Source organism: Equus asinus, chromosome 10 (assembly GCF_041296235.1).
Source record: "Equus asinus isolate D_3611 breed Donkey chromosome 10, EquAss-T2T_v2, whole genome shotgun sequence".
NCBI classification, from domain to species: domain Eukaryota; kingdom Metazoa; phylum Chordata; class Mammalia; order Perissodactyla; family Equidae; genus Equus; species Equus asinus.
In genome coordinates, this window is record NC_091799.1 from 14,351,922 (window position 1) to 14,378,555 (window position 26,634).

At 39.2% G+C, this 26,634-nt stretch overlaps 1 protein-coding gene across 6 annotated transcripts in view; it reads left to right on the plus strand.

The window, feature by feature from the left end:
- Positions 1-3,873: 3,873 nt before the first annotated feature.
- Positions 3,874-26,634, plus strand: part of SETX (senataxin) — a 78,057-nt gene continuing 55,296 nt past the window's right edge. Inside the window, exons 1-10 of one of the 6 annotated variants that reach the window (XM_070518466.1) lie at positions 3,874-4,049; positions 4,815-4,929; positions 10,412-10,595; positions 11,729-11,939; positions 13,857-13,966; positions 16,753-16,972; positions 17,749-17,868; positions 20,059-20,230; positions 20,362-20,449; positions 20,947-25,140. In XM_070518466.1, coding sequence (XP_070374567.1) covers positions 10,419-10,595; positions 11,729-11,939; positions 13,857-13,966; positions 16,753-16,972; positions 17,749-17,868; positions 20,059-20,230; positions 20,362-20,449; positions 20,947-25,140 — 5,292 coding nt within the window. In that variant the 5' untranslated portion in view covers positions 3,874-4,049; positions 4,815-4,929; positions 10,412-10,418. Of the gene's footprint in view, positions 4,050-4,240; positions 4,678-4,814; positions 4,930-10,382; positions 10,596-11,728; positions 11,940-13,856; positions 13,967-16,752; positions 16,973-17,748; positions 17,869-20,058; positions 20,231-20,361; positions 20,450-20,946; positions 25,141-26,634 lie in introns of those variants that run through there. The other 5 variants (XM_070518468.1, XM_070518465.1, XM_044778498.2 and 2 more) reach the window with 5 other exon arrangements.

Consider the following 26,634-nt stretch of genomic DNA (forward strand, 5'->3'; position numbering starts at 1 on the left):
ATGACTGAAAAAAACAAATTGTGGCATATTCATCGAATGATATTCTACTCCACACTAAAAATGAATTGCCGATACATGCAACAGCTTCTATGATCCTCACATACTGCACGTTGAACAAAAGACAGACAAAAGACTACCTAATGTATCATTCCATTGATAAGAGTTCTAGAATAGTCTAATCTATGGTGATAGATATGGTGATAGAAATCAGAGCAGCAGTTCCACTGGGTGAGTGTTGGGAAGTGTAGCCCAGGGGCACTTTCTGGGGTGGAGAAAATGTTTTATATCTTGATTGGAGATGTGTATACAAAATTATGGAGTTGTTAAAACTCCTCAAACTATATACTTAAAATCTGTGCATTTTGTTGTATATAAATTTCCTAAAGTTGGCAAAAATTAATGGAATATGAGGCAAAAGAGAAGATGAGTGATGATGAAATCAATAGAAATTATCATAACAAAAAATTCAGTAATTCATTAAGAAAAGATCCATTTCAAATATAAGTAATGAGTAATAGGCTCTTGGATTGTTGATAATCCAAATAATAACGAGGAATGAGTCACATGATCAAACGGGATAAAGTATGGAAATTTTGACATAAAGTATTGACATAGAAAACACAGTATGTGTCTAAAAATGACAACATCTATGACAACTTGGTAATAAAGTGTCATCACTCCTAAGCATTTAGGTTCAATCACTACACCAGAAACTTTTTGTGCTTGAAATCTTATAGCTCATATGTGAAAAAAAGCTTGATAGAAATTTTCCTTGACAGTCCTAAAAGTTTACATGACATTATCAAACAAAATCATTAATTTGAAAAAAAACTATAAAATCTTAATAAAATGTCATCAGCTTTACCCTCATACACTGCTGGTGGGAATGCAAACTGGTGCAGCCACTATGGAAAACAGTATGGAGATTTCTCAAAAAATTAAAAATAGAAACACCATATGACCCAGCCATCCCACGACTGGGTATCTATCCAAAGAACTTGAAATCAGCAATTCCAAAATTCCCACACACCCCTATGTTCATCGCAGCATTATTTACAATAGCCAAGACGTGGAAGCAACCTAGTGCCCATCAACTGATGATTGGATAAAGAAGATGTGGTATATATACAATGGAATACTACTCAGCCATAAAAAAGGATAAAATCGTCCCATTCACAACAACATGGATGGACCTTGAGGGTATTATGTTAAGTGAAATAAGCCAGATAGAGAAAGACAATCTCTGTATGACTCCACTCGTAGGTGGAGTTAAACATGTGGACAAAGAGAACAGATTAGCGGCTACCAGGGGAAAGGGGGGTGGGGGGTGGGCACAAAGGGTGAAGCGGTGCACCTACAACACGACTAATAATGTACAACTGAAATTTCACAAGGTTGTAAACTATCATGATCTCAACAAAAAGTTTTTAAAAAGTTTTTCATCAGCTTTGCTAGAGAAAAGGCTGAACTATCTTTGTGTTCTCTGTGTAGGAAATGATCTTCAACCTCATTGTGGAGGTAAAGTGTATGAAGTCAATATATGTAGCTTTTATAGAGTCGTGTTTGCAGCTTAAATATTTCTATTTTCTGGATTTTAAAAATATTTGTGGGGTTTCCCCATTTTGAAAACTTGTAATTTGTGCTATTTACTCCAAATACATATTCATTGTATTCCTAATTTTGTAATCATAAATTTTATTGCAGTGTTTTTGAGAACACCCTGTTACCGAACCTGAAGTGAGTTTGCTCACCCGTTGCGCAGCAAGCCAATCTCTGACACCGGGTTTGGTGGAAGAAAGTAGAAATTTTATTTTTGCACAGCGCTGAGCAAGAAGAGAGGGCAGCTAACGCTCAAATCCCAAAGTCCCAGAAAAGCTAAAAGGAAGGGTTTTTATTTGGGGTTTTAGGTGGGGGAGGGGGAGCATATGGCCTTGCTGGTCGGACCTTTCCCACCAGCCTGTCTTTGGCCTTGAGACACTTGTGGAGAGGAGGAAGCTCATGACCTTGCTGGTCAGCAGCTTTCCCACCAGCCCGTATCTCTTTGCGGGAGGAGATAGTCCAGGTGCTTGTCCTTGGCGGGGTCTGTCTCCATGGAGGATAGTGGATTCTGGAGCCAGGAAGCCAGAGAGTAAGCAGGGAATGAGTGTTTTGGTTTTAACCCCATATACGCTTGGTTTAATGTGGGGAAACTGATGTCAGGGTCGGTATCAACCCCTCAAATTGTGTGAGCTCTGGCTCTACAACTGAGCATTCCCAGTATCAGTCTCACAACGTAATGTTGAGTGTAAAAAGCAATTTATGGAAAAATGCATTCACTATAATTTCATAAGTATAAAGTTTAAAAGCATGCAAAACTTAATCTATTGTATACAGATTTAAAAACAAATTAACAGAAAGGCCCACAGAAGGCTCAGAGGCAGGATGAAATTCAGATTTCAGTGGCCCCTAAACTTTTTGCATTCACGGGTACTTTCTTCCTTAAAAGTATCAAAAGTTATATTTTATGACTGTGTTGGTATAAATATATTAACGATAAATATTAAAAGATTTTCTTCAACCTAAATTTTCACTTTTTTTCTCATTCTTTAAGAAATGAAAATATTTTTGTGCGTCCCTAGCGCAAGCTATGATGTCTAATTAAAGTAATATTCTGTTTCTTACCCTGTGGTGACTAACTTGGCATTTGATAGCTATCCTTTGATATCTACTTTAACCAAAATGTATGTAATAAATTCTGCAAGGATCTACGCAAAAAAGGTTACCTGAGGGAAACAAATTCAGGTGATTTTTACCATCTTGTTTACCGCTTTTTAAAAACAATTTTTTCCCAACAGCCATCCAGATCCTTATTTTTAAAAAGTTACTACATAGAAATATTGTTTTATAAAAGCTACACACACACACACAACTTATAACGCAGTACAGTGTGAAATAGTTCTGTAATTTTCCGATTTAAACGCTTGAGTACGCCCGAAATAACTCCACGGGGTAGAGAAAACTCTAGAAATCAGGAGCGTAACGGCTGTCGCCTCGCGCGCCGTCTGTAACGCCTTGGGCCGTTACATTCGGCTAACGGACGTGGCGGCAGCGAGAAGCCACGCCCCTTTGCTGGAACGTTCCCTCGCCGTCCTGTCCCGTTCCCCTCGGCTCGCCCCCTCATTCTTCGGTTAGGGTTCTTCGCGCTAAGACCGCCGCCGCCCAACCTGCCTGAATCGGGCCCACCTCGGCCTCGTCTTTCCTTCGCAGTATTGATCAGTATTAGTAATTATTTGTTTTTCTGTCTCCTCTATTGGAGTATAAGCTAGTGGTGATTCCTTACCATCCTAGGCAGCAATAGGGTTTAAAAAAAATGGGTAGACTTTCCAGTGGGTTTTACTGTTATTTTCCGTATCGTTTGTTTTCTTTAAAATACTTAATGTAGCCCTTGTCTGTAATACAAAGTATGTATGTTTCCTCAAGTTACGTGTTGATTACCTATTACATTTTAGGTCTTTAAAGGAAATCGAAAGAGCGATTCCTTCGTAATCCGTAATACCCTGATGAGACACCTGAAGCGTTGACGGCGGAGGAAAGAGAACGGAACGGAAAAAGCCGGAGGGTAGGCGCCTAAGGCTCCCCGGGCTGGGCGCGTGGGGCACGGGCCCCACCCGCAGGAAGTCCTGGGCGTGGCCTCGTTGACGGCTTGGCGGTAAACTTTGCCCCAACCCGCATGGACGCTCCTGATTGGCCGGGCCAGGCCAGGCATCCCGGAAGTGACGCCAGGCGCGGGTCTCGGCCTCCCGGCGGAGCCCGGGTGCGTCTGTTCACGCGCCCCGCCCCTCGGCGCACCGAAACAAGAAATCAGCGCTGGGGCGGGGCCTGCGGACGGCCGACGCCGCGCAGGGGGCGGGGCCTGGGCTCGCGGCGCCCGCGGGTTGGGTGGCCGGGTTTGGGCTCGCCCTTCCGCCGTCGGCCGACTGGGGAGCGGCGGCATGGAACTGGGGTAGCGGCCGCCGCGAGGCCGAGCGGGGTGAGAAGAGCGGCGGGCTGGAGGCCGCGGGCCGGAGGGGGTGAGCGCGCTCGCGGCCGGGACGCGCGGGGCCGCGTCGAGTAACCGTCGGGGCGCGGGAGGCCGGCGCGTGGGGGAGGGGCGGCGTGGGCTCGGCCCCTGCGGCTGGAGCGTCGCGGCGTCCGGCGGGCGGCGCTCGGCGCCTGCTGCGCCCCGGGGCCCGCGGCTGGGCCCCTGCCCCTCCCTCTCCCTCTTCCTCTCCCTTCCTGTCGTCTCCGCTGCGGTCTCGCGTCAGCTGTTTTCGGTCTGGCGCTGCGCAGTTTCCTTGCGGGTGAGAGGGGCGTCTCGCTGTAGCAAGCCCGGGTCGGCCCGACGCGCCCTCCTTCCTGCCGCCCGTGCCCTCCGTCTCAGAGGGCGCTTGTCCCCAGAGGGCCTTTGTCCCCCTCGCCGCCTTCCAGGGGCGACGACGGGCCCGCCGCGCGGCCCAGCGGGACCCGGGCGCGGGGCTGGTGGGGAGAGGAGTTGGTCACCAGCCGTCGTGGGGCTGGACTTGCTGCGTTTGCTCGTGTGGGGGCTTTGACACGAAGTGCCTCGCTGCCCCCCGAGTGGGGACAGTCTCCTGTGGACAGAGTGCTCCCGTGGAGTCTGAGTCGCGGTCGCCCGTTTCTTCGTTTCTTCCGTGTCCACAGGCAAGTTGTCTGGAGGGTGGGCTTTCTCATCGGAGGGTGGCGTCTGGCTCTGCTGTCGGAGGATCGATGTGAAACTCGGATGAGAGAGTGTCAACGCCGCTTCATCGCTTGCTTTTTTTTTTTTTTTGTCATTTCAGAAATGTTCTTTTGGGGCCACAGTTTGGGTATATCTGAATGCAAATCCTCACACGTTTACCAGTAAGACCAAGAATCTCGACTGAGAAGATCTCCTCTTGTAGGTTGTTAGCCCAGGTAATAATTTTTTAGTTAAACGTCTAAGACCTTTTTTCAGTCACTTAATATGTGCCAAGCACGGGAGTGAAAGATAGACAGATCCTGGTACACAGATCCTGGCCCGCACAGACTTGGAGTCGCTGAGGCTGGAGCGGGTGGGTGGGGTGGGTAGGGTGGGTTGGGGGTAAGCACGGGGCTCAGCCCCGCCCGCGCTGCAGTGATGGAAACGTGCAACTCCTGGAAGGATAGGGTCGTCAGAGACGGACGGGAGAGGATGGGGCGGACCAGCCCCCAGAACTGCCCCCCGCGGGAGTCCTCAGATCTGGCTCTTCTCAGAATCACTGGTGGGATTCTTTTTAAAATTTGCAGCTGAGGGGCCAGCCTGGTGGCCGAGTGTTTAAGTTCACAGGTTGAGCTCAGGGACGCTTGTCAAACCACACTGTGGCCTCACCCCACCTGCAAAACAGAGGAGGATTGGCACAGATGTTAGTTCAGGGCCAATCTTCCTCACACACACAAAAATTGCAACTAAATTTTATAAACAGTATCGCATTATTTGCTTTTTTGTTTAAGTTCCTTTGGTGAGTCTGATGTGCATTCAGGGTTAAGAACCAGGTTGAGAACTAAGGTGTGAAGGGTGGATGTTCAAGACTGGTGGAGGAGCTTCCATAAAGGCAGGGAGTGCCGAACACCATGACGCATTTTAGGAGGAACAAGTGAGGGGGAATGGCAAGAGATGATGCTGAAGCCGGGTAATGGAGGACCTTGTCTGGTGAGCTCAGAAATTTCAGTTTTCTCCCCAAACTGTGTTGGAGTCATTTGTGCTTTCAAAGTCTAGTTTTTGCTTTGGCTTTTGGCCATTTTGGAGGAAGAATTGATGGTGGAGCAAACAAGGCAGAGAGATCATTTAGGTTTCTGTAATCCAGATGAATAATGGAAATGTATTAAACTGAAGCAGTGGCAGCCTGAGAATCAAGTACAGGTGATGCAATTAAGGAGGTGGACTCTGTGGAACTCAGAGATGGGGCTAAGGGAGAAGGAGAGTACGGGATAGTGCCCATGTAACTGGTTTTCAAACCAGTAGGGGATGGAAATGCCGTGAAGACAGAGAACACAGGATGAATAACAGATTGAAGGGAAGCACTTTGTTCTGTTCTGGTCCTGTTTGCTTTGAGGTGCCTGTCTGCTGAGTTGGATTCACTCTGTGCAGTTGGATATTGAGTGTATCTTTGTGGAATTATAGGCTAGACTGTCGTTTATTGAGTAGCCAAAAGAGGATGTTGAATGAAGAAGTTGGGTTCTGAGGACGAGCCTTTGGACACTGATATTTAGAGGAGGGAAAAAGGAAGAGGTGATTATGAAGGAGATTGGGTAGAGGAAGTGAAAGGAGAATGGTGTGTTGTCTTAGCCAAGGAGTGCATGGTCAGCATTTTCATATGCTTTAGAGAAGTCACCTCAAGAACCTGTCGGATTTGGTAATGCAGATATTATTAGGGACTTTTAGGAAGACTTTCACTGAAATGTAAGGATAGAAGCCAGAGCGCCAAGGAGCTGAAGAAGTGCATCCAGGTTACTTTTTCAAGAAGTTTAACTGGGAAGGATAGAAGAAAGTGATTGTTATTTGAAGTTTCTGGCCAGCTAATATTGAGAAATGATCTCCCCAGGGTAGGTCTGTGGAAAGTTACAGCTCTACCTGGGGAAGCATCCTGTATTATTGACAGACCAGCTCTCTTTGATGCTCAGGGAGCAGCTCTTATTTCTGTCTTACAGCTTGAGCCTTCCCTGGACACCCCCATCTGTGGTTCAGTAATGGTTCCAAGCAGTTAAAAATCGAATGAGATGAACAAAACTGACCTCCAGAAGAGCTGAGTTGTGTAAAAACTTACAGGATTCCCAGTCATATAGCAGTAGTTTTCCCTTAAAAGAAACATTATGATATACCCTGTTCAGATTTCTTGGGCTTAGCTATCAGGCCAATGATGATTTTAGATTTGGGGACATAAGCACATACCTTATGGCCTTTTGAGAGGAATCATGGAGCAATCATCTTATGTTTCTGTTGTTAATGTGCTCTATGCGACTGTTCTCTCTGTGTTCTGGATTCCATGGCGCTTACCTGTTACGTGGTAGTAACTCCCAGCTACTTTGAGAAAATTTAGTCCTGCTTTCTGAAGTGTGAAAGTAGGCTAGCTCTCTGAGGGAGGGGAATAAAAAGCAGACTCTAATTTTCTTAGTAGAAGGTTTCTTGTGCTAACTGCTTCATTAAAATTATTTTAAAGTATGGAACATTTTATTTATACTTAAATCCCTTAACTTTTTCGGAGTTTGAATTTACTGCAGTCTGTTAGCTGCCAAAATCATGCTTAAAACAGTCGATGTTTGAGTAGTCTCTAGCAAGTTTCATTTTCTATTCTCAGATCTTCTCCGTTTCCTCCCCACAGTCAATTAGATCACCGGAAAAAACAGATTCTGCAGACTTTTCACTTCCGAGCATCATGGTTTTGGCCTTTCAAGCATAAGAAATTCTTCTTTGAATAAAGTAATTTCACGTTCTGCAGAAACATATCCATTATGTTGCTTAGCATTCCCTAGTTTACAGCACGTTGTACAAGGCAGGCATTGATAAAATGTAATAGAATTAGAATTAGTGATAGGAAAGGGCAGTGCTCTCCAGTTGAACTAACATACTTTTTTCTTTTTTTGAAATGGGGACTGCGTAATTCATCATGTTATCTTTTTGCTCTGCTTTTCAGGAAGCTCCTACTTGAAATTAACTTTCTTCTTAGTAAGTTTTGATTTTCCTCTCTTTTGTAATCTTTTGAAATGTCCTTTTCTGAATGTACTTTAATGTTGGAAGCTGCCCTTAATTCTTCTTAGATGCATGAAGAAAGTGTACAATTAATGTTTAATAAATTTAAAAATTCAATTCACAGGACAGATTCATGTATTATACTTATGCCTTTATATATAATTCTTCAATGGTGGATGTCAGAAGAAAATAAGGAATTTTTAAAAAATCATTTTATTTTACGAACTGGCATTGTACCACGAAAACCTTAACAGTAAAATATAATTTCTGTCAAAATGTCATCAATTTCCCATTAGCGGACATTCTGCACTCTGAATTTTAGGGTGATATGTATTCAAAAACCACACTCAAGTTTCTTTACCCAGAAATTCAATGATTTGGGTTATATGTCTTAACCTTGTATTGTCCCTTCTGCCTCCCTGAAGGAAACTTTTTAGACATTTCTTCCTATGAACTTCCATGAATTTTAATAGCAGCAGTATATTGTATATCTCTTTATGTACTATGTGTATATCTGTGCTTTATACATAAAAAGAGTAGGCCTTTTTTGTGTCTTGCTAACCAGTTTTCATATCAAGGATGACGTCACCCTTGATGAAAATGTATGGGTTAGGTCCATCTAGTTTATGAAATGAACTTGGTTGAGTTTACAGTTGGGTTTGTAACTTTTCACCCCAGGAGACCGATATTTTACATTCATTGGATAGTTAATTTAAAGTCAAGTTTCTCAAGATCAGGTTTGGATAATTTCCTGGTCTGATTCCCGATAAACCCTAATTTTCATGTGAGAGAAGACTTGCTTTGATTCCCCTTGGGTGAGGTTTTCTTCCTTCTTGTTGCAGACTGGCTGATAGCTGTTTAGGTTATACTCTGAGTTTGTCTCATGTTTTTCTCAGCAACAGGCTGGGGTTATGGGCTTTGGAGAAGCATGCTACAGAGTTGAAGTACCTTCCTCTTCACATTACGTCAGGGGTTATCAACATGAGTTATCACTGGTGATGTTAACCTTGTTCACTTGGTTGAGGTTGTGTTCACCAGACGTCTCCTCTGTAAAGTTGCGGTTTTCCCCTTTCCATGCCCTCTTCTTTGGAGGTGATTTACCGAGTCCAGCCCACACTCAAGATGGGGTAGGATTGTCTCCACCCCCTGGAACAGGGAGTAACTGTCCCTATATATTATTTGGAATCCTTCTATAAGGAATATTAACCCTTTCTTCCACATTTGTTTATTCATTCAGTTGTTTATTTGTATAGTATGGATTCATGTATACTTTATGTTGTGGGTTATAATCCAATATTACTTATTTTGTCCAAATTATTTCAGCTTTGGCCATTGGGAGCTCTCTTCAGGTTGGCTCCTGTGTCTCTTGGACATGCCCCATCCTTTTATTTCAGTGCAAACATTTGTCTTTTGTTTAGCCACAATACACTGTTTACCGCCACTGAGCTTTCTGTTTGCTTTTATATGCATTTAGTTAGGATTAAAAATACAGCATCTTAGGTCATTTTAATTACACCTTATTAGAGTTGGAGATCTATTTGGATTTTGCCCTCCGTCTTGTTGGGTAATCCTTTCAGTTTCATGCTATTGGCAGTTCTCATAAACCTGCCTCATATAACTTCATTCAAACCTTTGACATGTTTGGTCCTTGGGATCTCCTCTTGTTTCCTGGTGCTCTCTTGCTGCTTTGCTCTCTTCGAGGCTGCTGAGATTTGACAAATTATTTCATCTTAATCCTTTTGATTGAGTTTGGATGGTGGAGGCTCTGGTGCTATTATAAAAACAAAAGCTCTGACAATCAAAAACTGTAGGTATCGGGGCCGGCTCTGTGGCCGAGTGGTTAAGTTCGCGCGCTCCTCTGCAGGCGGCCCAGTGTTTCGTTGGTTCGAATCCTGGGCCCGGAAATGGCACTGCTCATCAAACCACGCTGAGGCAGCATCCCACATGCCACAACTAGAAGGACCCACAACGAAGAATATACAACTATGTACTGGGGGGCTTTGGGGAGAAAAAGGAAAAAAATAAAAATAAATAAAAAATAAAAAAACTGTAGGTATCAAACTTAGTGGCAGTAGGTTGTCAACATTTGTAGCTATTATAGTTTATGGTGCATTGATGAGCAGTGAGTTATGGGCAGCAATTCATACACAAATGCAAATTCATGTATGTTTACCTTCTAAATGAGAAAATCCTCTATGTGACTTTTTGTTACTGGTATGGATTCATATTTATGGATTTTTGTGTTGCCAGGGATTTGTGAAACATGGCTTTCTGGAATGTGAGAGGTTTCTTGAGCTTTTGACTCAACTCTAATACATCGCTAGAACACTTCAAAAATCTGTACTTTGAAAATATTGATAATCCTGTCTCTCTATATTTTCCATCGGTACTGCATAGTACTGAGCCTTCTCTCTAGCAGAGCTGTGTATTGCCTTATGATGTTTATTACTGAGTACTTGCATTTCATTATGTTTCGAAGATAAAATTTTTTAAGAGTGGGCTCAGATTTGAGTTTCATCAGTGATTGATAAGCTGGCCAGCAGAATATCCTGGGTGTGGTGGAGGCACAATTTAAGTTGAAGATGAGGGTCATTGCTAGGAGGTGTACCCATTCTTCACACAAAAATAGGTCTCAGGTGTTGTTTTGTTATTTTTTCTTTAGTCTTTAGATGTCTTCTTTTCTGGAAATAGGTACAGAATGAGCACATGTTGTTGGTGTACGCCTGGTGGTATTTCCACCATTGACTTCCTAAAGCGCTATGCATCCAGGACCCACTCCAGGGAATTTCAAACAGCTGATGAAGACCTCTGTTACTGCTTAGAGTGTGTGGCCGAATACCATAAAGCAAGGGATGAATTGCCATTCTTGCATGAGGTAATTTATGTTAGATGGGCAGTATTTCTCGGAGCTTGGTAACTAGCAGTAGAATAAATTTGAACTCTGTTGGAAGCATTCAGGGAACTGACGATATCGTTTAAACTTTCAAGGCTAATAAACCTCTAGTACCTAGCTCATTGCCTGGTATAATAGGTGCCGAGTAAATGCTTGTGGACTGATGGAATTGAATTGAAACTTAAAACAGAATTTTATAATACCTCACTTTTAGTTATTTTGATATAAAATAATTTTATGAAATGAAGTGTTGTATAGAGGGTTTTTTGGTTTATGTTTTTATATCTCTGTTTGACAGTATTACATTTATGTGTCTAAATAGTTTGGGTTATTTTTTTTATTGGTTAATAGTTTTTTTTTTTCCTCTCTCTTTTCCTTTTTTAATGGGTAAATGGTATAAACCTCTAAGGGCAAGCATATTTTCCAGTCATAGTAACCAAAGTGAAACATACAATTTTAAATGTGCTTTGAGTAGTTGATTTATTACATTTTTCTGATGAAAAACAGAACACAGACCATGGAGATATGTACACTCTAGAAAGGAGGAGGGGGTGATTAGTTGTGAATCTGTTGAGAAAACTTTTGCATTTACAAAGTTTCCTAGTTAGGAAACTAACCAGTGTATGCTAAAGCTGATGTTTTAAGGTAGGTTCCTATGGCTGGAACATAGAATAAAAGACATAGAAGGCCCAACTCATGCCTTTGACAAAGAAACTGCAACTTCTCATTTCCTTTTTAATAGATTATAGTTGATAGGGATGTTGAGATATTTAAGCAAAACTCTACAAGAGCAGTGTTTAAATATCTCATGCTTTATGTACTCATGTTCAAGGATCATAAAAGTGGCTATGTTTAGTGACTTTTCTTCAAATAAATCTATTATGTGATAATAATAGATTTTTATTCTATTATAGAATGATAAAATAATTCTATTATAGAATAAAAATCTATTATTTATATTCTGTATTATTAATACTCTATAATAGAGTCTTTAAATTTTTGAATTTTTATACTTGGGAAATGGCTTTCTAGAAATAACTGAAAGATCATCACATCTAGTATATTTTGTTGATAATAACATATAAAGCACACTGCGTATTTTTCTTTTCCTGCAGGTTTTATGGGAATTAGAAACCTTACGTCTCATAAATCACTTTGAAAAATCCATGAAAGCAGAAATTGGAGATGATGATGAATTGTATATAGTAGACAACAATGGAGAGGCACAACTGTTTGACTTTACTGGCCAAGACTTTGAAAATAAGCTTCGAGTTCCTCTTCTTGAAATACTGAAATATCCTTATCTGCTTTTACATGAGCGTGTTAGTGAGTATCTTAGGTGTTCTACAAGTGATGTCACTTTTATTATTTTAAGAATTATAAGGACTTAAGTTTATCTATGTTAAAAGTCTGTTTGTTAAACATATAATTAGGGTAGTTAATATTTTTTCCCAACATTTTGTTTTGAAAGTTTCCAAACATACAGCAATGTGAATTACACAGCAAACACCATGTATGCCCCACATAGACTGCAATTGATAACGTCTTGCTGTGTTTGCTCTATCACATAGTCATCCATCTGTCCATTCAGTTAGTCTTCGTTCTTGTAATTTGTCTGTAGCAGGCTTTCTCAACCTTGGCATTATTGACATTTTGGACTGGATAAATCTTTGTTGTGGGGGGGCTGTGCTGTTCATTGTGGGATGTGTAGCAGCATCCTTGGCCTCTATCCATTAGATGCCAATAACAACCCACTCTTCGCTCCACCCCAGTTGTGACAACCAGAATTGTCTCCAGATATTGCCAGATGGGAATTGGGAGTTGGGGGACAGGGTGGGGAGAGACAAAATCACCCCTGATTGAGAACCACTGGTCTCTAGTAATTTTCACTAATCACAATGGCACGGTATATTATGGCTGCTGAGCTTTTGGTCGTTTATATTTGCATTTCTTAAAATGAACCTCTTAAAAGTAGAGACATTTTCCTGATCTGTGACATCTAACAAAATAACAAAACCTTTAAGGTGTCTAATATCTAGTCCATGTTAAAATTTTCACAGTAGTTGCAAAATGTGGTTTTTGGCTGGTATGTTTAAATTAGAGTCCACTCAGGGGCCATGGCATTTGGTTCATGTTTCTTACGTTGCTTTTAATCCAAAACAGTCTACTTATACATATACGCGAGCACACTTTTTTTTTGCCATAACTTTGACTTGTTGAGGCCATATAGTTACCCTGTAGAATAATGCACTTTCTGGATTTTTCAGACTGCTTCCTTATAATGTTATTTAACTTTTTTCTACCCTTGATATTTTCAGTACACTGAAGGGCAGCTCTAAATATTTGGTTTAGATAAATCAATTCTTTCTAGATAAATTCAAAGTAGATTGTAAAATCCAAACAAGTCATTTTTCAAACATTTATTGAGGGATGCTATATCCAGAAAAGTATATTAGCTTGATATTTTTCACAAACTAAATACACTTATGTAGCCAGCACCCAATCAAGAAAAACATTATCAACACCCAGGAGCTCCCCTCGTGTTTTTTCAGTCATTCTCTCTCCTCCCCAAAGCCATCCACTACCATTAACAATATTCTTTGAAGTGTGACAAACTAAAGTTGATTCATCTGATAGGGTAAGTATGTGAATTGATTCAGGACACTTCTGAAGGAGTAATGAAGAAATTTTCATAAAGCAATAGCAATTAGAAGAGTGCAGGCATAGATAGACTAGTGGGACAGTGTAGGGAATCCAGAAGTAAAGCAAGTGTTTTTGGGGAATTTAGTGTTTGATGATGCTAGCATTTCAAACCAATGGGGAAAATGAATTATTCAATAAATGAGAGTAGGACAAAATAGCCATTTGGAGAAACACTGAATTTTTTTTATCACTCTGGTACCAGATTAAGTCCACATGGATGAAAATGTAAAATGCTAATGAAATTACACCTATAACCATACTTCTAAGAAGATACTGTATGGAGATAATTATGCCAAGTATTAAATGAAGTTGTGTGTACTAGTAAAGTCAGAATAATTCATAGGAAGACACTGTGATCATCCAATTAGTCTTTCAGATTGGTTAATATTGTTCCTACATTTACATTATCAGCATTTTTATGCCTTAGTTTAAAACAAACAGCTTTTTATTAAAGAACAACTGAAGGAGTCAGATTTAGGGAATCTTAATAAGTTGATAAGATTTATGTCTTATATTTACTGCTTTATTTTTTCCATTTAGATGAATTATGTGTTGAAGCACTTTGTCGGATGGAACAAGCTAATTGCTCCTTTCAGGTTTTTGACAAGCATCCAGGGATCTATTTGTTTTTGGTCCATCCCAATGAAATGGTGAGTATGAGTGTTAGGCAATGGAAGGACTTTATATTTGCACGTATAGCTAGCTATAATAGAGGTGTTTGGTGTGTATTTCATTTAAAATGTTTGCCGAAGTTATTCTTTTCTTGTAAAATTACTGAAGTTTAGTAGAGAGTGCTATGGGGTCAAAGAGGAGGAGAACCAAGAGGGTAAGGGAATACTTCTGACTGGTGATGCTTCAACTTCAAAGACAAATAAGGGAATAATTGGAACTTCTTTCAGTATGTTGACATGAACTAAAGAAGAAGGAGTGTTCTCTCTTGCTTTGCTTGCCTGCCTGCCCCACTACAAACACATGGAAATACTAGTTAAAATATTTGAAAAAATTGTTTTGCTAATAGATGAGATTTTTTAAAAGGGGGGAGCAGGGAGTGGGATAAGGAAAATCAATTCCTAGGTGCTAGAAAGGAAGAGGGACATAAGAATCAGAACAGTAGACAGGAACAGAAGCAGAAAGCAGCAGTGGAGTATTGAAACCTTACATTGAGCTTGCTGAGGCATGAGGTCGTGTGGCCTGGCAGTCTGTGCTGCAGGTCCATGGGCATCTAGAACTGAGTTACTACGTTAAGCCAGTAGCCATGAAGGGTTGCTCTGCCAATATAAGGCTAGAAAAGAAGCCTTTTTTTTTTAAGCAGCAAAGAAAGAGCATGATACTGGAGTTTCCAGCCAAGATGATGGTGAATTTCAGTCTCCTCAGTGCAGAACCCATGACAATGTTGGAAAAAATTGAAAAAGAGGAATTTAGAAAGGTATAATCAGACCCCTCAAAACGTAAATGTTTCTGTGGGCCAGCAGTCCAGCAGTGGAGCAGAAACACAAAGTGATAAATGGTGGAAACCTCTAGACTTGGGTGTCTATAGGTAGCTGAGGATTCAGTTTGTGTGGGATAACAGGAATTACAAGTATACTCCAGGTAAGGCAGAGAACCAGAGTCAAGGCCTGTGCTTAAAATAAGAGTGGGGCTCCTCTGGCTGTGAGAGGAAATTGACAGAAAGTACAGCCAGGTGCTCTCTGGGACTGGCTTTTATAAAGCTGCCTACCAGTAGAGGACGTGGGTCCAGCTGAGCAACCAAGATCTGGGCAAGCTCTTGCAGGCTTGGTGACTGAGTCTACAGTATCCCTTATGTGACCAAAGGTTGGGAATCCTGAGCTGCTAGTGTTAGACCCACACTGAACCAAAGAGGTAAATAAGAGACAAGAATCCAGAAAATGTTGTAAGAGATATATAAAATTGAATAAGTTTGTTAGTTAAGGAAAAAAGCTAAGTTCAAAGAAAGTGAGTATATCAACAATAACTTAGAATAGGTAATATCAGTATGATGAGATTGGCAGGCAAGGAGACCAAAGATGTGAGAGCATACATGCTAAGTTTTCATCCAGTTAAGGGCAGAGATACGTATGAATTATTTTGAAAAGTAAATGCTTTAAATAGAAAAAAATGACTCATACATATAAACAGGTTTAAAGATATCAATATTTATTGGAAGTGGGTGGGCTAAATTTGTCAGTTAAAAGACAAAAATCAGATTGGATTACAAAAAAAATAAAATCCAGGTAGTTTTTTTTCCTGAGACACACGCCTAAAACATGAGGAAATAAAAAGATTGATGTAAGGGATGGAAAAAGAACTAATAGGCAAATACCAACCTAAACAAAGCTGGTGAAGCTATAATAGGATCCAGTAAAATAGACATTAGGATAAGGATGGATAATGTTATCTCGTAATAACAGAAATTCAATTCATCAAGATGTAGCAATTTTAAATAAGTAATATGCTAGTTAAAATAGCCTCAAAATAGATGATACAATTGTTGGTAGAACTGCAGAGAGAAATAGATGAATTCATTATTTGTTGTTTGAGATTTCAACGTACATTCAGTATTGATGAGTAAGTAGGAAAAAAAGTTCAGCAAGCATATAGAATGTCTATATAAGATAGTTTTCAAGCATGACCTAATGAACATACTTATATGAGCTGTGTATCTAACCTTTTTTCTAACATACATTAAACATTACAAAAATGATCACATACTAGGCCATGATGAAAGTTTCAACACAGTTCAAGGATTTGGTATCATGTTCTCTGATCATAACATAGTTTAGATAGAAGATAATAAAAAGATAAATGAGTTTCCACATTTCAAAATTAACCCATGCTAAAAAAATATATAAAGAAAAGAATACCCAGAACTGAATTACATATAAGGAAAACGCTACCTTAAAATGTAGGTTGCATACATCCATGGCCCTTCATCCCTAAATACTTCAGTGTGTGTTTCCTAAGAATAAGGATATTCTCTTTCATAACCGTAGTATTATAAGCTTCAGTGAATTTAACATTGATACAATAATGTCCATTTTCCAGTTGTGTCACGTGATCCAGTGTTTTTGATAGCATTTTCCCCCTGTACTCTAGTATCCAGCCCAGGATCAGGTCTTATATTTAGTTATGTTGCTTTAGTCTTCCTTAATCTGGAACATTTCCTCAGCCTTTCTTTGTCTCTCTGACAGTTACGTATCTGAATAATACAGTCATTCCTGCCCTTGCCCCCCTTAAAAAAAATGTTTGAATGGAAATGATTATCTCCTAAATCCTTTATTAATGTTAGTTTGTTCAGATCAGAATCAAATAAGGTCCACACATTGCATTAATTAGTATCTTTAAAAATCCATAGAGAATCATATTTTCTTAACTAGGTTCTTGCTGTATGTAGACATTTGTTTCTTGAATGAAGTAATGAATGTGTTAATGCTTTTAGGTTCGGCGTTGGGCTATCCTGACCGCAAGAAACTTGGGGAAAGTGGACAGAGATGATTATTATGACTTACAGGAGGTTTTGACTTGCCTTTTTAAAGTCATTGAATTGGGGCTTTTAGAAAGTCCGGACATTTATACTTCTTCTGTCCTTGAAAAGGGCAAACTGATTCTTCTGCCCTCGCACATGTATGATACTACCAACTATAAAAACTATTGGTTAGGTGAGTATTGTTCCTACACAAATATAATTAGTATTTTCTTATGGTTCCTATGAATATCCTGCAAAGAAAGTGATCTCTTTCAGTAATCTGATCAAAATTGCTAAAATATAGGATTTCGTAGTTTCCAGGTCTTTTTCTATCATTAAATTGACTTAACCATTACATCTTATTTTTAAACATAATTTATGCTAGAAACCATTTTTGTAAGAGGCACATATTCAGGTATAACAAATAGATCTTTTATTTAAAGCAATATGAGAGGTAACAGAATATTAGTATAGAATTGACTTTAATAGGGTTTTATCTATTTTAAAAAGAGGTTTGGTACCTCTTTCCCATCTGTAAAATATTTCCTGGTAGAAAGAGATATTAGCATTGGTTTTCAACAAGTTCTATGCTGACTCAAAATAGTTCTACCCTACTTCATTGGTTCTAAGTCTTGCAGTCATGTGTCATGTTTGGCAGTGATTGCTACTTGAAATATGGTGATCTTAAAAGTTGAAGGCATCTTAGATTTGATGAAATACAAATTGTGTGGTAGTCATTTTAGAAATTTTCTAACCAAGTTCTTAGCATTTTCCCTTTTTATTCTCGAATCAGTCTGAAGTCCTGTTACTTGGGAGCAGTGTGTATGCATATCTCAGACTTGAAGGTTTGAGGAACTGAGTACTGTTTTCCTTTGTCTCACTGCCTTGTCACTCTTGCCAGCGAAACCAGACAAGGCATTAGAACAGTGTCATTGAATCAGTTCAAGAAAACTGTAAATAATTTTACAGGTATTTGCATGTTGCTGACCATTCTTGAGGAGCAAGCCATGGATTCACTGTTGTTGGGCTCAGACAAACAAAATGACTTTATGCAATCAATACTTCACACCATGGAGAGGCCATCAGATGGTAATAAACTTTATTTGCTAAATGCTTTTGAATACTGTGATGATGATCCACTTTTAAAATACTAGTGTCACTACAAGAATTTGAGTGTATAGTATGAAGAAAAGAAGAGTGAACATTTTATGGTTTAGGTCAAGGATTCAGAATTTTAAATTGAAAGTTTAGAGTTTAACACCTTACTTTCATAAAAGAAGAGACTGAAGCCCAGGGAAGTTAAATTAATTTTTCATGTTGAAATACCTAGTTAGTGGTAGAATAAAGACTAGAACCTATAGGAGATAAATTTCTAATGACATGATAGTTAAAATTGTGGCGAAAGCCTCCTCTGTCCCACTGTCTCCCTTTTTCCTGGTTCTCTCTTTCACTTTGGTTCTCTAGGGTTCCACTGTCTAGCACAGTAACTGCTAGCCAAATGTGGCTTTTAAATTAGTTAAAATTAAATAAAATTTCAGTTTTTCAGTTCCACTAGCTCTACTTCAGGTGCTCAGTAGCCACATGTGCCTGCTGGCTACTGTATTGAGCAGTGCAAATAGAGAACATTTCCATCATCACAGAAAGTTCTCTTGGACAGAGCTGCTCAGATAGTCTAGAAAATAGGATCTCAAACTTGTAGTCAAGTTTATTATTAGACCTCAACTTTCTTTTGCTCATGGTTATATCAAGCTGATTAGGGAGGATGTGTACATAAGTGTTTATCTTCTTTATGGAGGAATAAATCAGTAAAGGTCAAGCATGTCAGATCATCTGAAAACCTAATGAATATAATTTTTTCTCCACATTCGCTTCTCTTTAGGCAACTTCAATGTGGATATAAATTCATTTGTGGGAGATTCTAAAAGAAATACATAACATTCTTTTTTTGATCACGTGTATTTTCTTCCTAGATTATGCCTGATTAAGGTTATTACTAATTTGTTTGTCAGCATTTACTCATACGTTGTTCATTTCTTTCCCTGTGCCTTGCACATATATTTCTGTCCTCTCTGTAATCCAGCTCCCATAACCTTCTTCAAAATGTGAGTCAGCTCTTTAAGAAACCTTTCCTAATTGTCTTCACCTGACAACTTTCATTCCTTATTTGAGAGCCTACTGGGCGTAGGACACTGTGCTAGAGAATAAAATAGTTTATGAGAAGGCCTACACAAATGACTGTGATAAAAAAGTAGTCTAACAGCCCTGAGGGAAATAAAGCAGAAAGTTCTGGGATGACTAAATAGCATTATCAGTAACTGAGTGAGTTAGAGCACTTGTCTCAGAAGAGTACTATAGATGATTAAATAGCGAAATGTTTCATGTAGAGAGGCATTCGAAATGGACTTTAAGGGTGGATAGGATTTTGATATATGATGCTAGTAGTGAAGGCGTTCTGATTCTTATTTGGGAAAAAGCCAGCAATCATACCCATATGGGATATTGTTATGAGGGTGTGAAAAATAAAGCTAGAAAGACACAATAAACTGAGATCTAAGTGCTTCAGTGAGCCCTTTGAATTTTCTTGGAAGACATTGAGGAGCAGTTGAAGGTCTTTGAGTAGGGCGATATCTTGCCACTGCATATCTGGTAGAGAAGAGGGAAAAAACTGGAGGTGAGAGCTTGTGAGTAATGGGAATTCTTGTCAATTGAATGAAAAGTAGATAACATCAAAGCCATATATATTGAGATATGATGGATGAAGGGTGTATGTCTCTGCTTACCCATTAGCTCAGAGATGAGTCCTTCACACCAGCCAAATGGTACACACAATTCAGGATCATGCTAAACCAGAATTTCTTATATCCTGGGCATTGTTTAGATCTGTAAATACCAAGTTTTTCTTCTCTTTTTTCATCTACTTCTGTTATTTATTGAAGGATGGGAGTGTAAAGTTCTGGGAGAAGTTGAGGGGCTAGTGGGAAAGATTGTTTCAGATGTTGCAAACAGGGTGAGAAAGTTGAATGTAGCTAGGCTATCTCAATTTGTCCTCCATTAAAAAAATTTCTTGCAGAGGTGTATAGTATTGCTTGAAGAAAATGCAAAAAAATTTAAAATTTTGCCACCTTTTTAAAACCTGTCAGGCACCGCTTTCGTTTAAATTACTTGCTGCTTTGCTTTCAGTTTTGTTACTACCCAAATAAAGAATGCTTAATTCTCAATATATTCTAGTATCTTTTTCTAATTGTTTTGTAATTCAGTAATTACTCCATTGTATTTCAGATGATAGTGTGGATCCTTTCTGGCCAGCATTACACTGTTTCATGGTGATTCTGGATCGCCTTGGATCTAAGGTCTGGGGTCAACTTATTGATCCTATTGAAGCATTTCAAACTATTATCAATAATGTGAGCTACAATAGAGAGATTCAAAATATACGGAACAGCTCTGTAAGGTTAGTTCAGTTAATGTCTCAAGATTTAAAAGTAATCTCTATAGGGAAGTCTCTTATAACTGACTTAACGATAGGGTTTTCTTTTTTTCCGCCTTCATTTCAGTAATTTTTATTTATTCTTAATATTTCAGGACCAAGATAGAACCGGAGTCATATTTGGATGACATGGTGACTTGCAGCCAGATTGTATACAATTATAATCCTGAAAAGACCAAAAAGGTATAAAACATTTGAGAATTCAGATGACATTGTATTGCCTTTATGTTGTATAGACAGTGTTTTCTACATTATTAGTTGAATTACTGATTTTATGATATGCAGCCATTCTGAATCAACTGCTGCATAAAGCCTTTCTGATTGAGCATATGTGTTGTGCATGGGGGAAAAATGGATTCTAACTGCAGTGTGCACACTTCGGAAGGTTTAATATTTGTGTAGTTAGGAAGGGTGGAAAGTTGATGGGATAGCGGGAGGTAAGTGACATGACTGGAAATCAAAACCAGCTAATGGAAAGAAGGCCAGAATACATGGAGATGTTGTAAATTTACCTTTTCATGAAACATTAGCCTCAAAATTGAACTATATTTTCAGTTTCTTGGGGGTACGTATATGTATGTGTAAATAAAAATAGGAAAACTGAGCAGTGCATTTTCTTGTTTACAACCTATCATGAATGGTGCTGGTTTATCTGAATGTCAGTATTTCTTTCATTTTAGGATTCAGGGTGGAGATCAGCCATTTGCCCAGATTATTGTCCTAACATGTATGAAGAAATGGAAACATTATCCAGTTTGCTTCAGTCAGATATTGGTCAAGACATGCGTGTTCATAACAGCACATTTCTGTGGTTCATCCCTTTTGTTCAATCCCTCATGGATCTTAAGGATTTGGGTGTGGCTTATATAGTAGAGGTTATTCATCATCTGCATTCTGAAGTCAAAGATGTCCTCAACCAAGCAGATGCTGTGTGTGACAAAGTCAGTGAATTTTTTCTTCTAATTTTGGTGTCAGTGATTGAACTGCATAGAAATAAAAAATGTTTGCATTTGCTGTGGGTTAGTTCCCAGCAATGGGTTGAAGCCGTTGTAAAATGTGCCAAACTTCCAACCAGTGCATTTGCACGGAGTTCTGAGAAATCATCTGGAAATTGCTCCAAAGGAACATCAATGATGTCATCTCTGTCATTGCATTCACTGCCATCTAACTCTGTACAACTTGCGTGTGTGCAACTGATTAGAAGTCTCCTTAAAGAAGGTTATCAGCTTGGGCAGCAAACTCTTTGTAAGCGATTCTGGGATAAGCTCAATTTATTCCTGCGAGGAAATCTATCTCTAGGTTGGCAGCTGACTAGTCAGGAAACCCATGAGTTACAAACTTGTTTAAAGCAAATTATTCGAAACATAAAAGTCAAACCACCTCCTTGTAACACTTTGGTGGATCTGACTCCTGCGTGTAAAACCCCTCCTGCATCTTATACTAAAGAGGAAAATGAACAAATAGGAAAGAAGTCTAAAAAAGACATACGCTGTCTGGAAAATTCCAGCCCAACGTTTTCTAAAGAACCAATGAAAGCTGATGCATATCAAGTGCAGGAGAGTCTATTGATTAAAGCAAGTAACACTGTAGAGGATAATGAGCAAAATTATATAAAAGACATCAAACTAGAAGACCATCTTTCAACTGAGTCACGTTTAAAGCAGAGTAGTAAAAATCTTGTCACTGAAAGAGCTCAAGATGAAGTTAAAATAAGTACAAGGAAGCAGAAGTCTGTGAAAGAGAATTCCTTACATAAACGACAGAATTGTACTTCAAGAAATGGTCCAGAAAAAGGGTGTGACAGAGGAATAATAATATCAACACGTTTGTTGACTGATTCTAGCACTGATTTTCTGGAAAAGGTGTCCACATCAAATGAAGATTTCCCTTTAAAGGATGATGCTGTCAGTAAAACCTCAAAAGCTAAGTCACAGAAAGATGAAATCTGTGCTAAGTTATCACATGTGATAAAGAAGCAACACAGGAAAAGTACTTTGGTCAATAATGCTGTCAATTTAGAGGAAAACCAGACTGTATCTAACGTTGAGAATTTGTTTTCAAGGAAAGATATAGGAGGTCAGAAAGGGGATAGCTTTGTACACAATCTCTCTTTAGACCCTAATGGTATTCTGGATGATAAAAATGGAGAGCAAAAATCTCAAAGCAGTTTATTACTGAAAAAGAAACAATTAAAGAATGAAGAGTTAGATATTTTCTCTTCCCATGAAAAGAGTTGTCAAATACAAGAATGTCATGCTGATGATAAAGATTTGGTCTCGTTTACAGAAATGACTAATACTTTCATGAAGAAAACATCTCCCTTTAAAGATCCCATGACTGTAATTGAATCAAGAGAGAAGGAAATTAGCAAGAGTACCGATCAGGTTTCTTCTAATTTGAGAGAACAGGCCCCTAGCATCAGTCCTAATTCTGACACTTTAACAGATTCTCAGATAGACCGAGACCTCCACAAATTGTCTTTAATAGCTCAGGCTAGCGTTATTAAGTTTCCATCAGATTCAGCACAAAGAAACTCATCCCAGCTACAAAGAAAAGTAAGAGATGATAAGAGATGTTTCACAGCTAACCAAAACAAAGTTGGAGAAACCTGCCATGAACAGGTGATTATTATTTCAGATTCTGATGATGATGATGATGGTGATGAAAGAATTCTGCGTTTTGAGAAACACACTAATAAACAAGATAAAATATGTGTTGAGAAAGAATGTCCAGAGCAGCATATTGCAGTAGATAATACAAATGTGGAAAAGAAGCTAATAAAAGAAGAAGAGACACAGTCCCTTTTACAGTTTGAGGAATCTGATTCTCAGTTTTTTGAGTTTGAAAGTCCATGTGAAGTGTTTTCAGTTTGGCAAGATCAGAAACCAGACAACAAGAATTCAGTTCAAGAGGATGAAAAAAATTCATGCTTGACTCATATAGTTGATATCACAAATGATTGGGGTTATGATACAGATTATGTATCTGAAGAGGTTATTAAAAAAGTATCAGAGGGCATTGAAGAACACGCAGAACCACAGAGTACTAGTATTTCTGTTGAGGAATTTTGTGAAATTGAAGTAAAAAAACCTAAGAGAAAACAAATTGAAAAACCTATGGCTGAAGACCCTTTAAGGCCTTCATCTACCAGCAAGGAGGTCCAGCCTGATATTCTTAATGATAAAGGTCTGACTGAAAATAATTTTAAAAGTATTGACATAAAGACTACAACTCCCAATTCAAGTATTCAGAGAGCCACCACTATTTCCCTAAAGAAATCTTCTCCGAAGCCTCATGCTTATTCCAAACCCGTTAGGAAAGTCCCACTTTCTAAAACCCCTAAGAAAACACATTCAGATGCCAAAAAAGGACAGAATAAAAATTCAAATTACATAAGTTGTAGGACAGCTCCTGCTGTAGTGCCACCAAAGAAATTTCGCCAGTGTCCTGAACCAACTTCAAAAGTTGAGAAACTTGGTCTGAAAAAGGCTCCTCGTAGGGCATTTGAGTTGTCTCAGCGGTCTTTAGAGCATATAGGTAAGTTACGTGACCATGGCAAAACTGTTGGAGTAGTTGATACCCCAAAGAAGACTAAATTAATTTCTCAGACTTCTGTCAAAAATAATAAGAAATTGCTGAAAAATCAAGATCTGCAGTTGCAAAGGCAGATGAGATCCAGATCACAACAAAATAAACAAAGATGTTTTGATTATGAAAGTACAGATACTATGAAAACAAGGTCACGCACAGCGCAGAATTCTGACATATTTGTACCAGGATCAGCTAGGTCAGATAATAAAGGAGGAACTGAGGTAATTGCTGACAGTGATGGCAGGCAATTAATAAAATGTGCATCTTCTGAACTAGAACCTGTGAAAACAAAATATGTTTCCCAGGTGACTGATACTTGTCTTTTGAACCAGTGTAATTCTGTAGTGTTAAATGGAAGAATACCAACAAATGAAATAATTGTTTCTACTTCAGAAGAACCTTTAGGTGGAAGTGACCTAACAGCACATCATTTAGAGCTGGCAATTTTGAAAGAGCAAGAGCCTGAATCCAACAGTGATATAGAGGAAGATAATATATTTTTAACACAACGTGACCCTGAGGATATGGATTTATGTTCACAAATGGAGAATGGTAATGATAAACTCATTGAGGTAGTTCATGGAAAAGATACTGTTCAGGTAGAAGATGATTCCGTAAGACAGCCTCAGTTGGAATCTTTGAGTAGCGCAAAGTGTAAGTACAAAGATTGTGTTGAAACTATGAAAAACGAGGGTGAGTACTGCTTGAAACACTCTGAAGTTAAAGCAGCAGATGAAGATGTATTTCGTAAACCTAGCTTGCCTCTTTCTTCATCTAAACCTTGGAGACCTACCACTAAGATTTTTAGCTCACGTAGTACTTCACGAATTGCTCATCTTTCCAAGTCTTTGGAAAATACCTCAGCACTTCCACCAGCTCTGAAAAATAAGTCAAATGGGGTACAATCTATTTTGAAAGCACCACAGCCAGCCTCTCTCGTGTCTCAGAAGCCAATGGGTGAAGTGAAGAGTTTGTGCAATGTTCTTCATTCTCAGACTCCAAATAATTCCAACAGACAAGGTTACAAACTTCCATTTGGTGAAAACAAGTCTTTTTTGGCTTCCTCTCCAGTAAGCATTCTCTTGTCATCACAGTCTGTCTCTGACACCTTTGTTAAAGAGGTCTTAAAATGGAAATATGAAATGTTTGTGAACTTTGATCAGTGTGGGCCCCCAGCAAGTCTTTGTCAGTCCATCTCAAGACCTGTGCCTGTCAAATTTCAAGATTGTGGAGAATATTTCAACGTTTTTCTTCCTTTGATGATACTGAATACTTTTGAAACAGTAAGTATATGTTTTAATTGTGTACCTGGCGGGACTTTGAGTTACTTCTTTTCTTTACCATGCTGAGTTATAGAGTACTCACTTAGAGTAACTGACCTCATTCTGATTTGGATGTAGTTTTTTAGATTTTCATGTTGAACAGGCATTTGTGCCACACACTGTTCTAGAAGCTGGTGATACAGAGGAAACACTTTCTTAACCTCCTGGAGCTTAGAGAGACAATTCAGAGTGCTAATGTACCAAGTCCAGTGGTAGCACAGGAGGAAAGATTTTGGATGCACAGGTAAGAGGGTTTCTCAGAGGACGCAGTCTCCCATCTGCACTTGTTTTAAAGTGGACCTTCCCTGAAGTTTCTTACAGTAGTGAAGGGCCAGTTATACTGAACAACACAAAGCAGTAAATCCTGAATTTCTCTGTACATCTGTCTTCCCAATTGCTTACTCATCATAGCGGCTGCTCTCTCCCTTTACCTGCCTATCTACCCTAACGCATCCCATCTGGTTCTTCTTTCTTCCTTACTCCCCCTGAGTAGGATTGCCACGTAAAGTACAGGATTCCCAGTTAAGTTGGAACCTCAGAAAAACCACTAATAATTCTTTAGGGTAAGCATCCATCTGCATTTTGAGGGATGTTTTTGGTGTTCTCAAAGGAGGTAAGGGGTTGGAAGATTTTTCCTTTGTCAAATTTCTTTTAAAAAAGATACCTGAGTATGCAATAAAACTCTTAAAAACAAAACCAAGAACATTGAGGTAACTATTCATGTATTCATTCAGTTAATAGATATTTGGGTGCCCGATATATGCCAAGTGCTATTACAGGTCTGGAACGTAAAGTGATGAACAGGATAGACAAGGCCTCTGCCTTCTGGAATTGATCATTTCAGATGGGGTTAAGGGCTCTAGTGTGATCTAGAACAAACTATAGATTGAGAGGTCAGACAGCCTCTGTGAGCAGTGGTATTTATACTGAGACCAGTTTGGATAGAAAGAATTGACTGTGAGAAGTATATTTCAGGCAGAGTTGAATGCAAAGACATTTAAGGTAAGGTCAAGCTTAGTGTGTTGAAGGAAAGGAAATGTGTTGCACAAACGGGCAAGTCTACTACATAAGATAATCAAGTAAGTTGATAATAACTTTTCAAGATAAATAGCTTCCATGAAGCTTGAATCACTGCATCTTTAAAATGCACTTCATGTGTTTCTATCAATTTATGCCCTAAATGATAGCCATGGTTTTAAGAATTATTTTACTAGTGTTTCTTTTCTTTTTTTTTTTTTTTTAAGATTTTTATTTTTTTCCTTTTTCTCCCCAAAGCCCCCCGGTACATAGTTGTATATTCTTCGTTGTGGGTCCTTCTGGTTGTGGCATGTGGGACGCTGCCTCAGCGTGGTTTGATGAGCAGTGCCATGTCCGCGCCCAGGATTCGAACCAACGAAACACTGGGCCGCCTGCAGCAGAGTGCACGAACTTAACCACTCTGCCACGGGGCCAGCC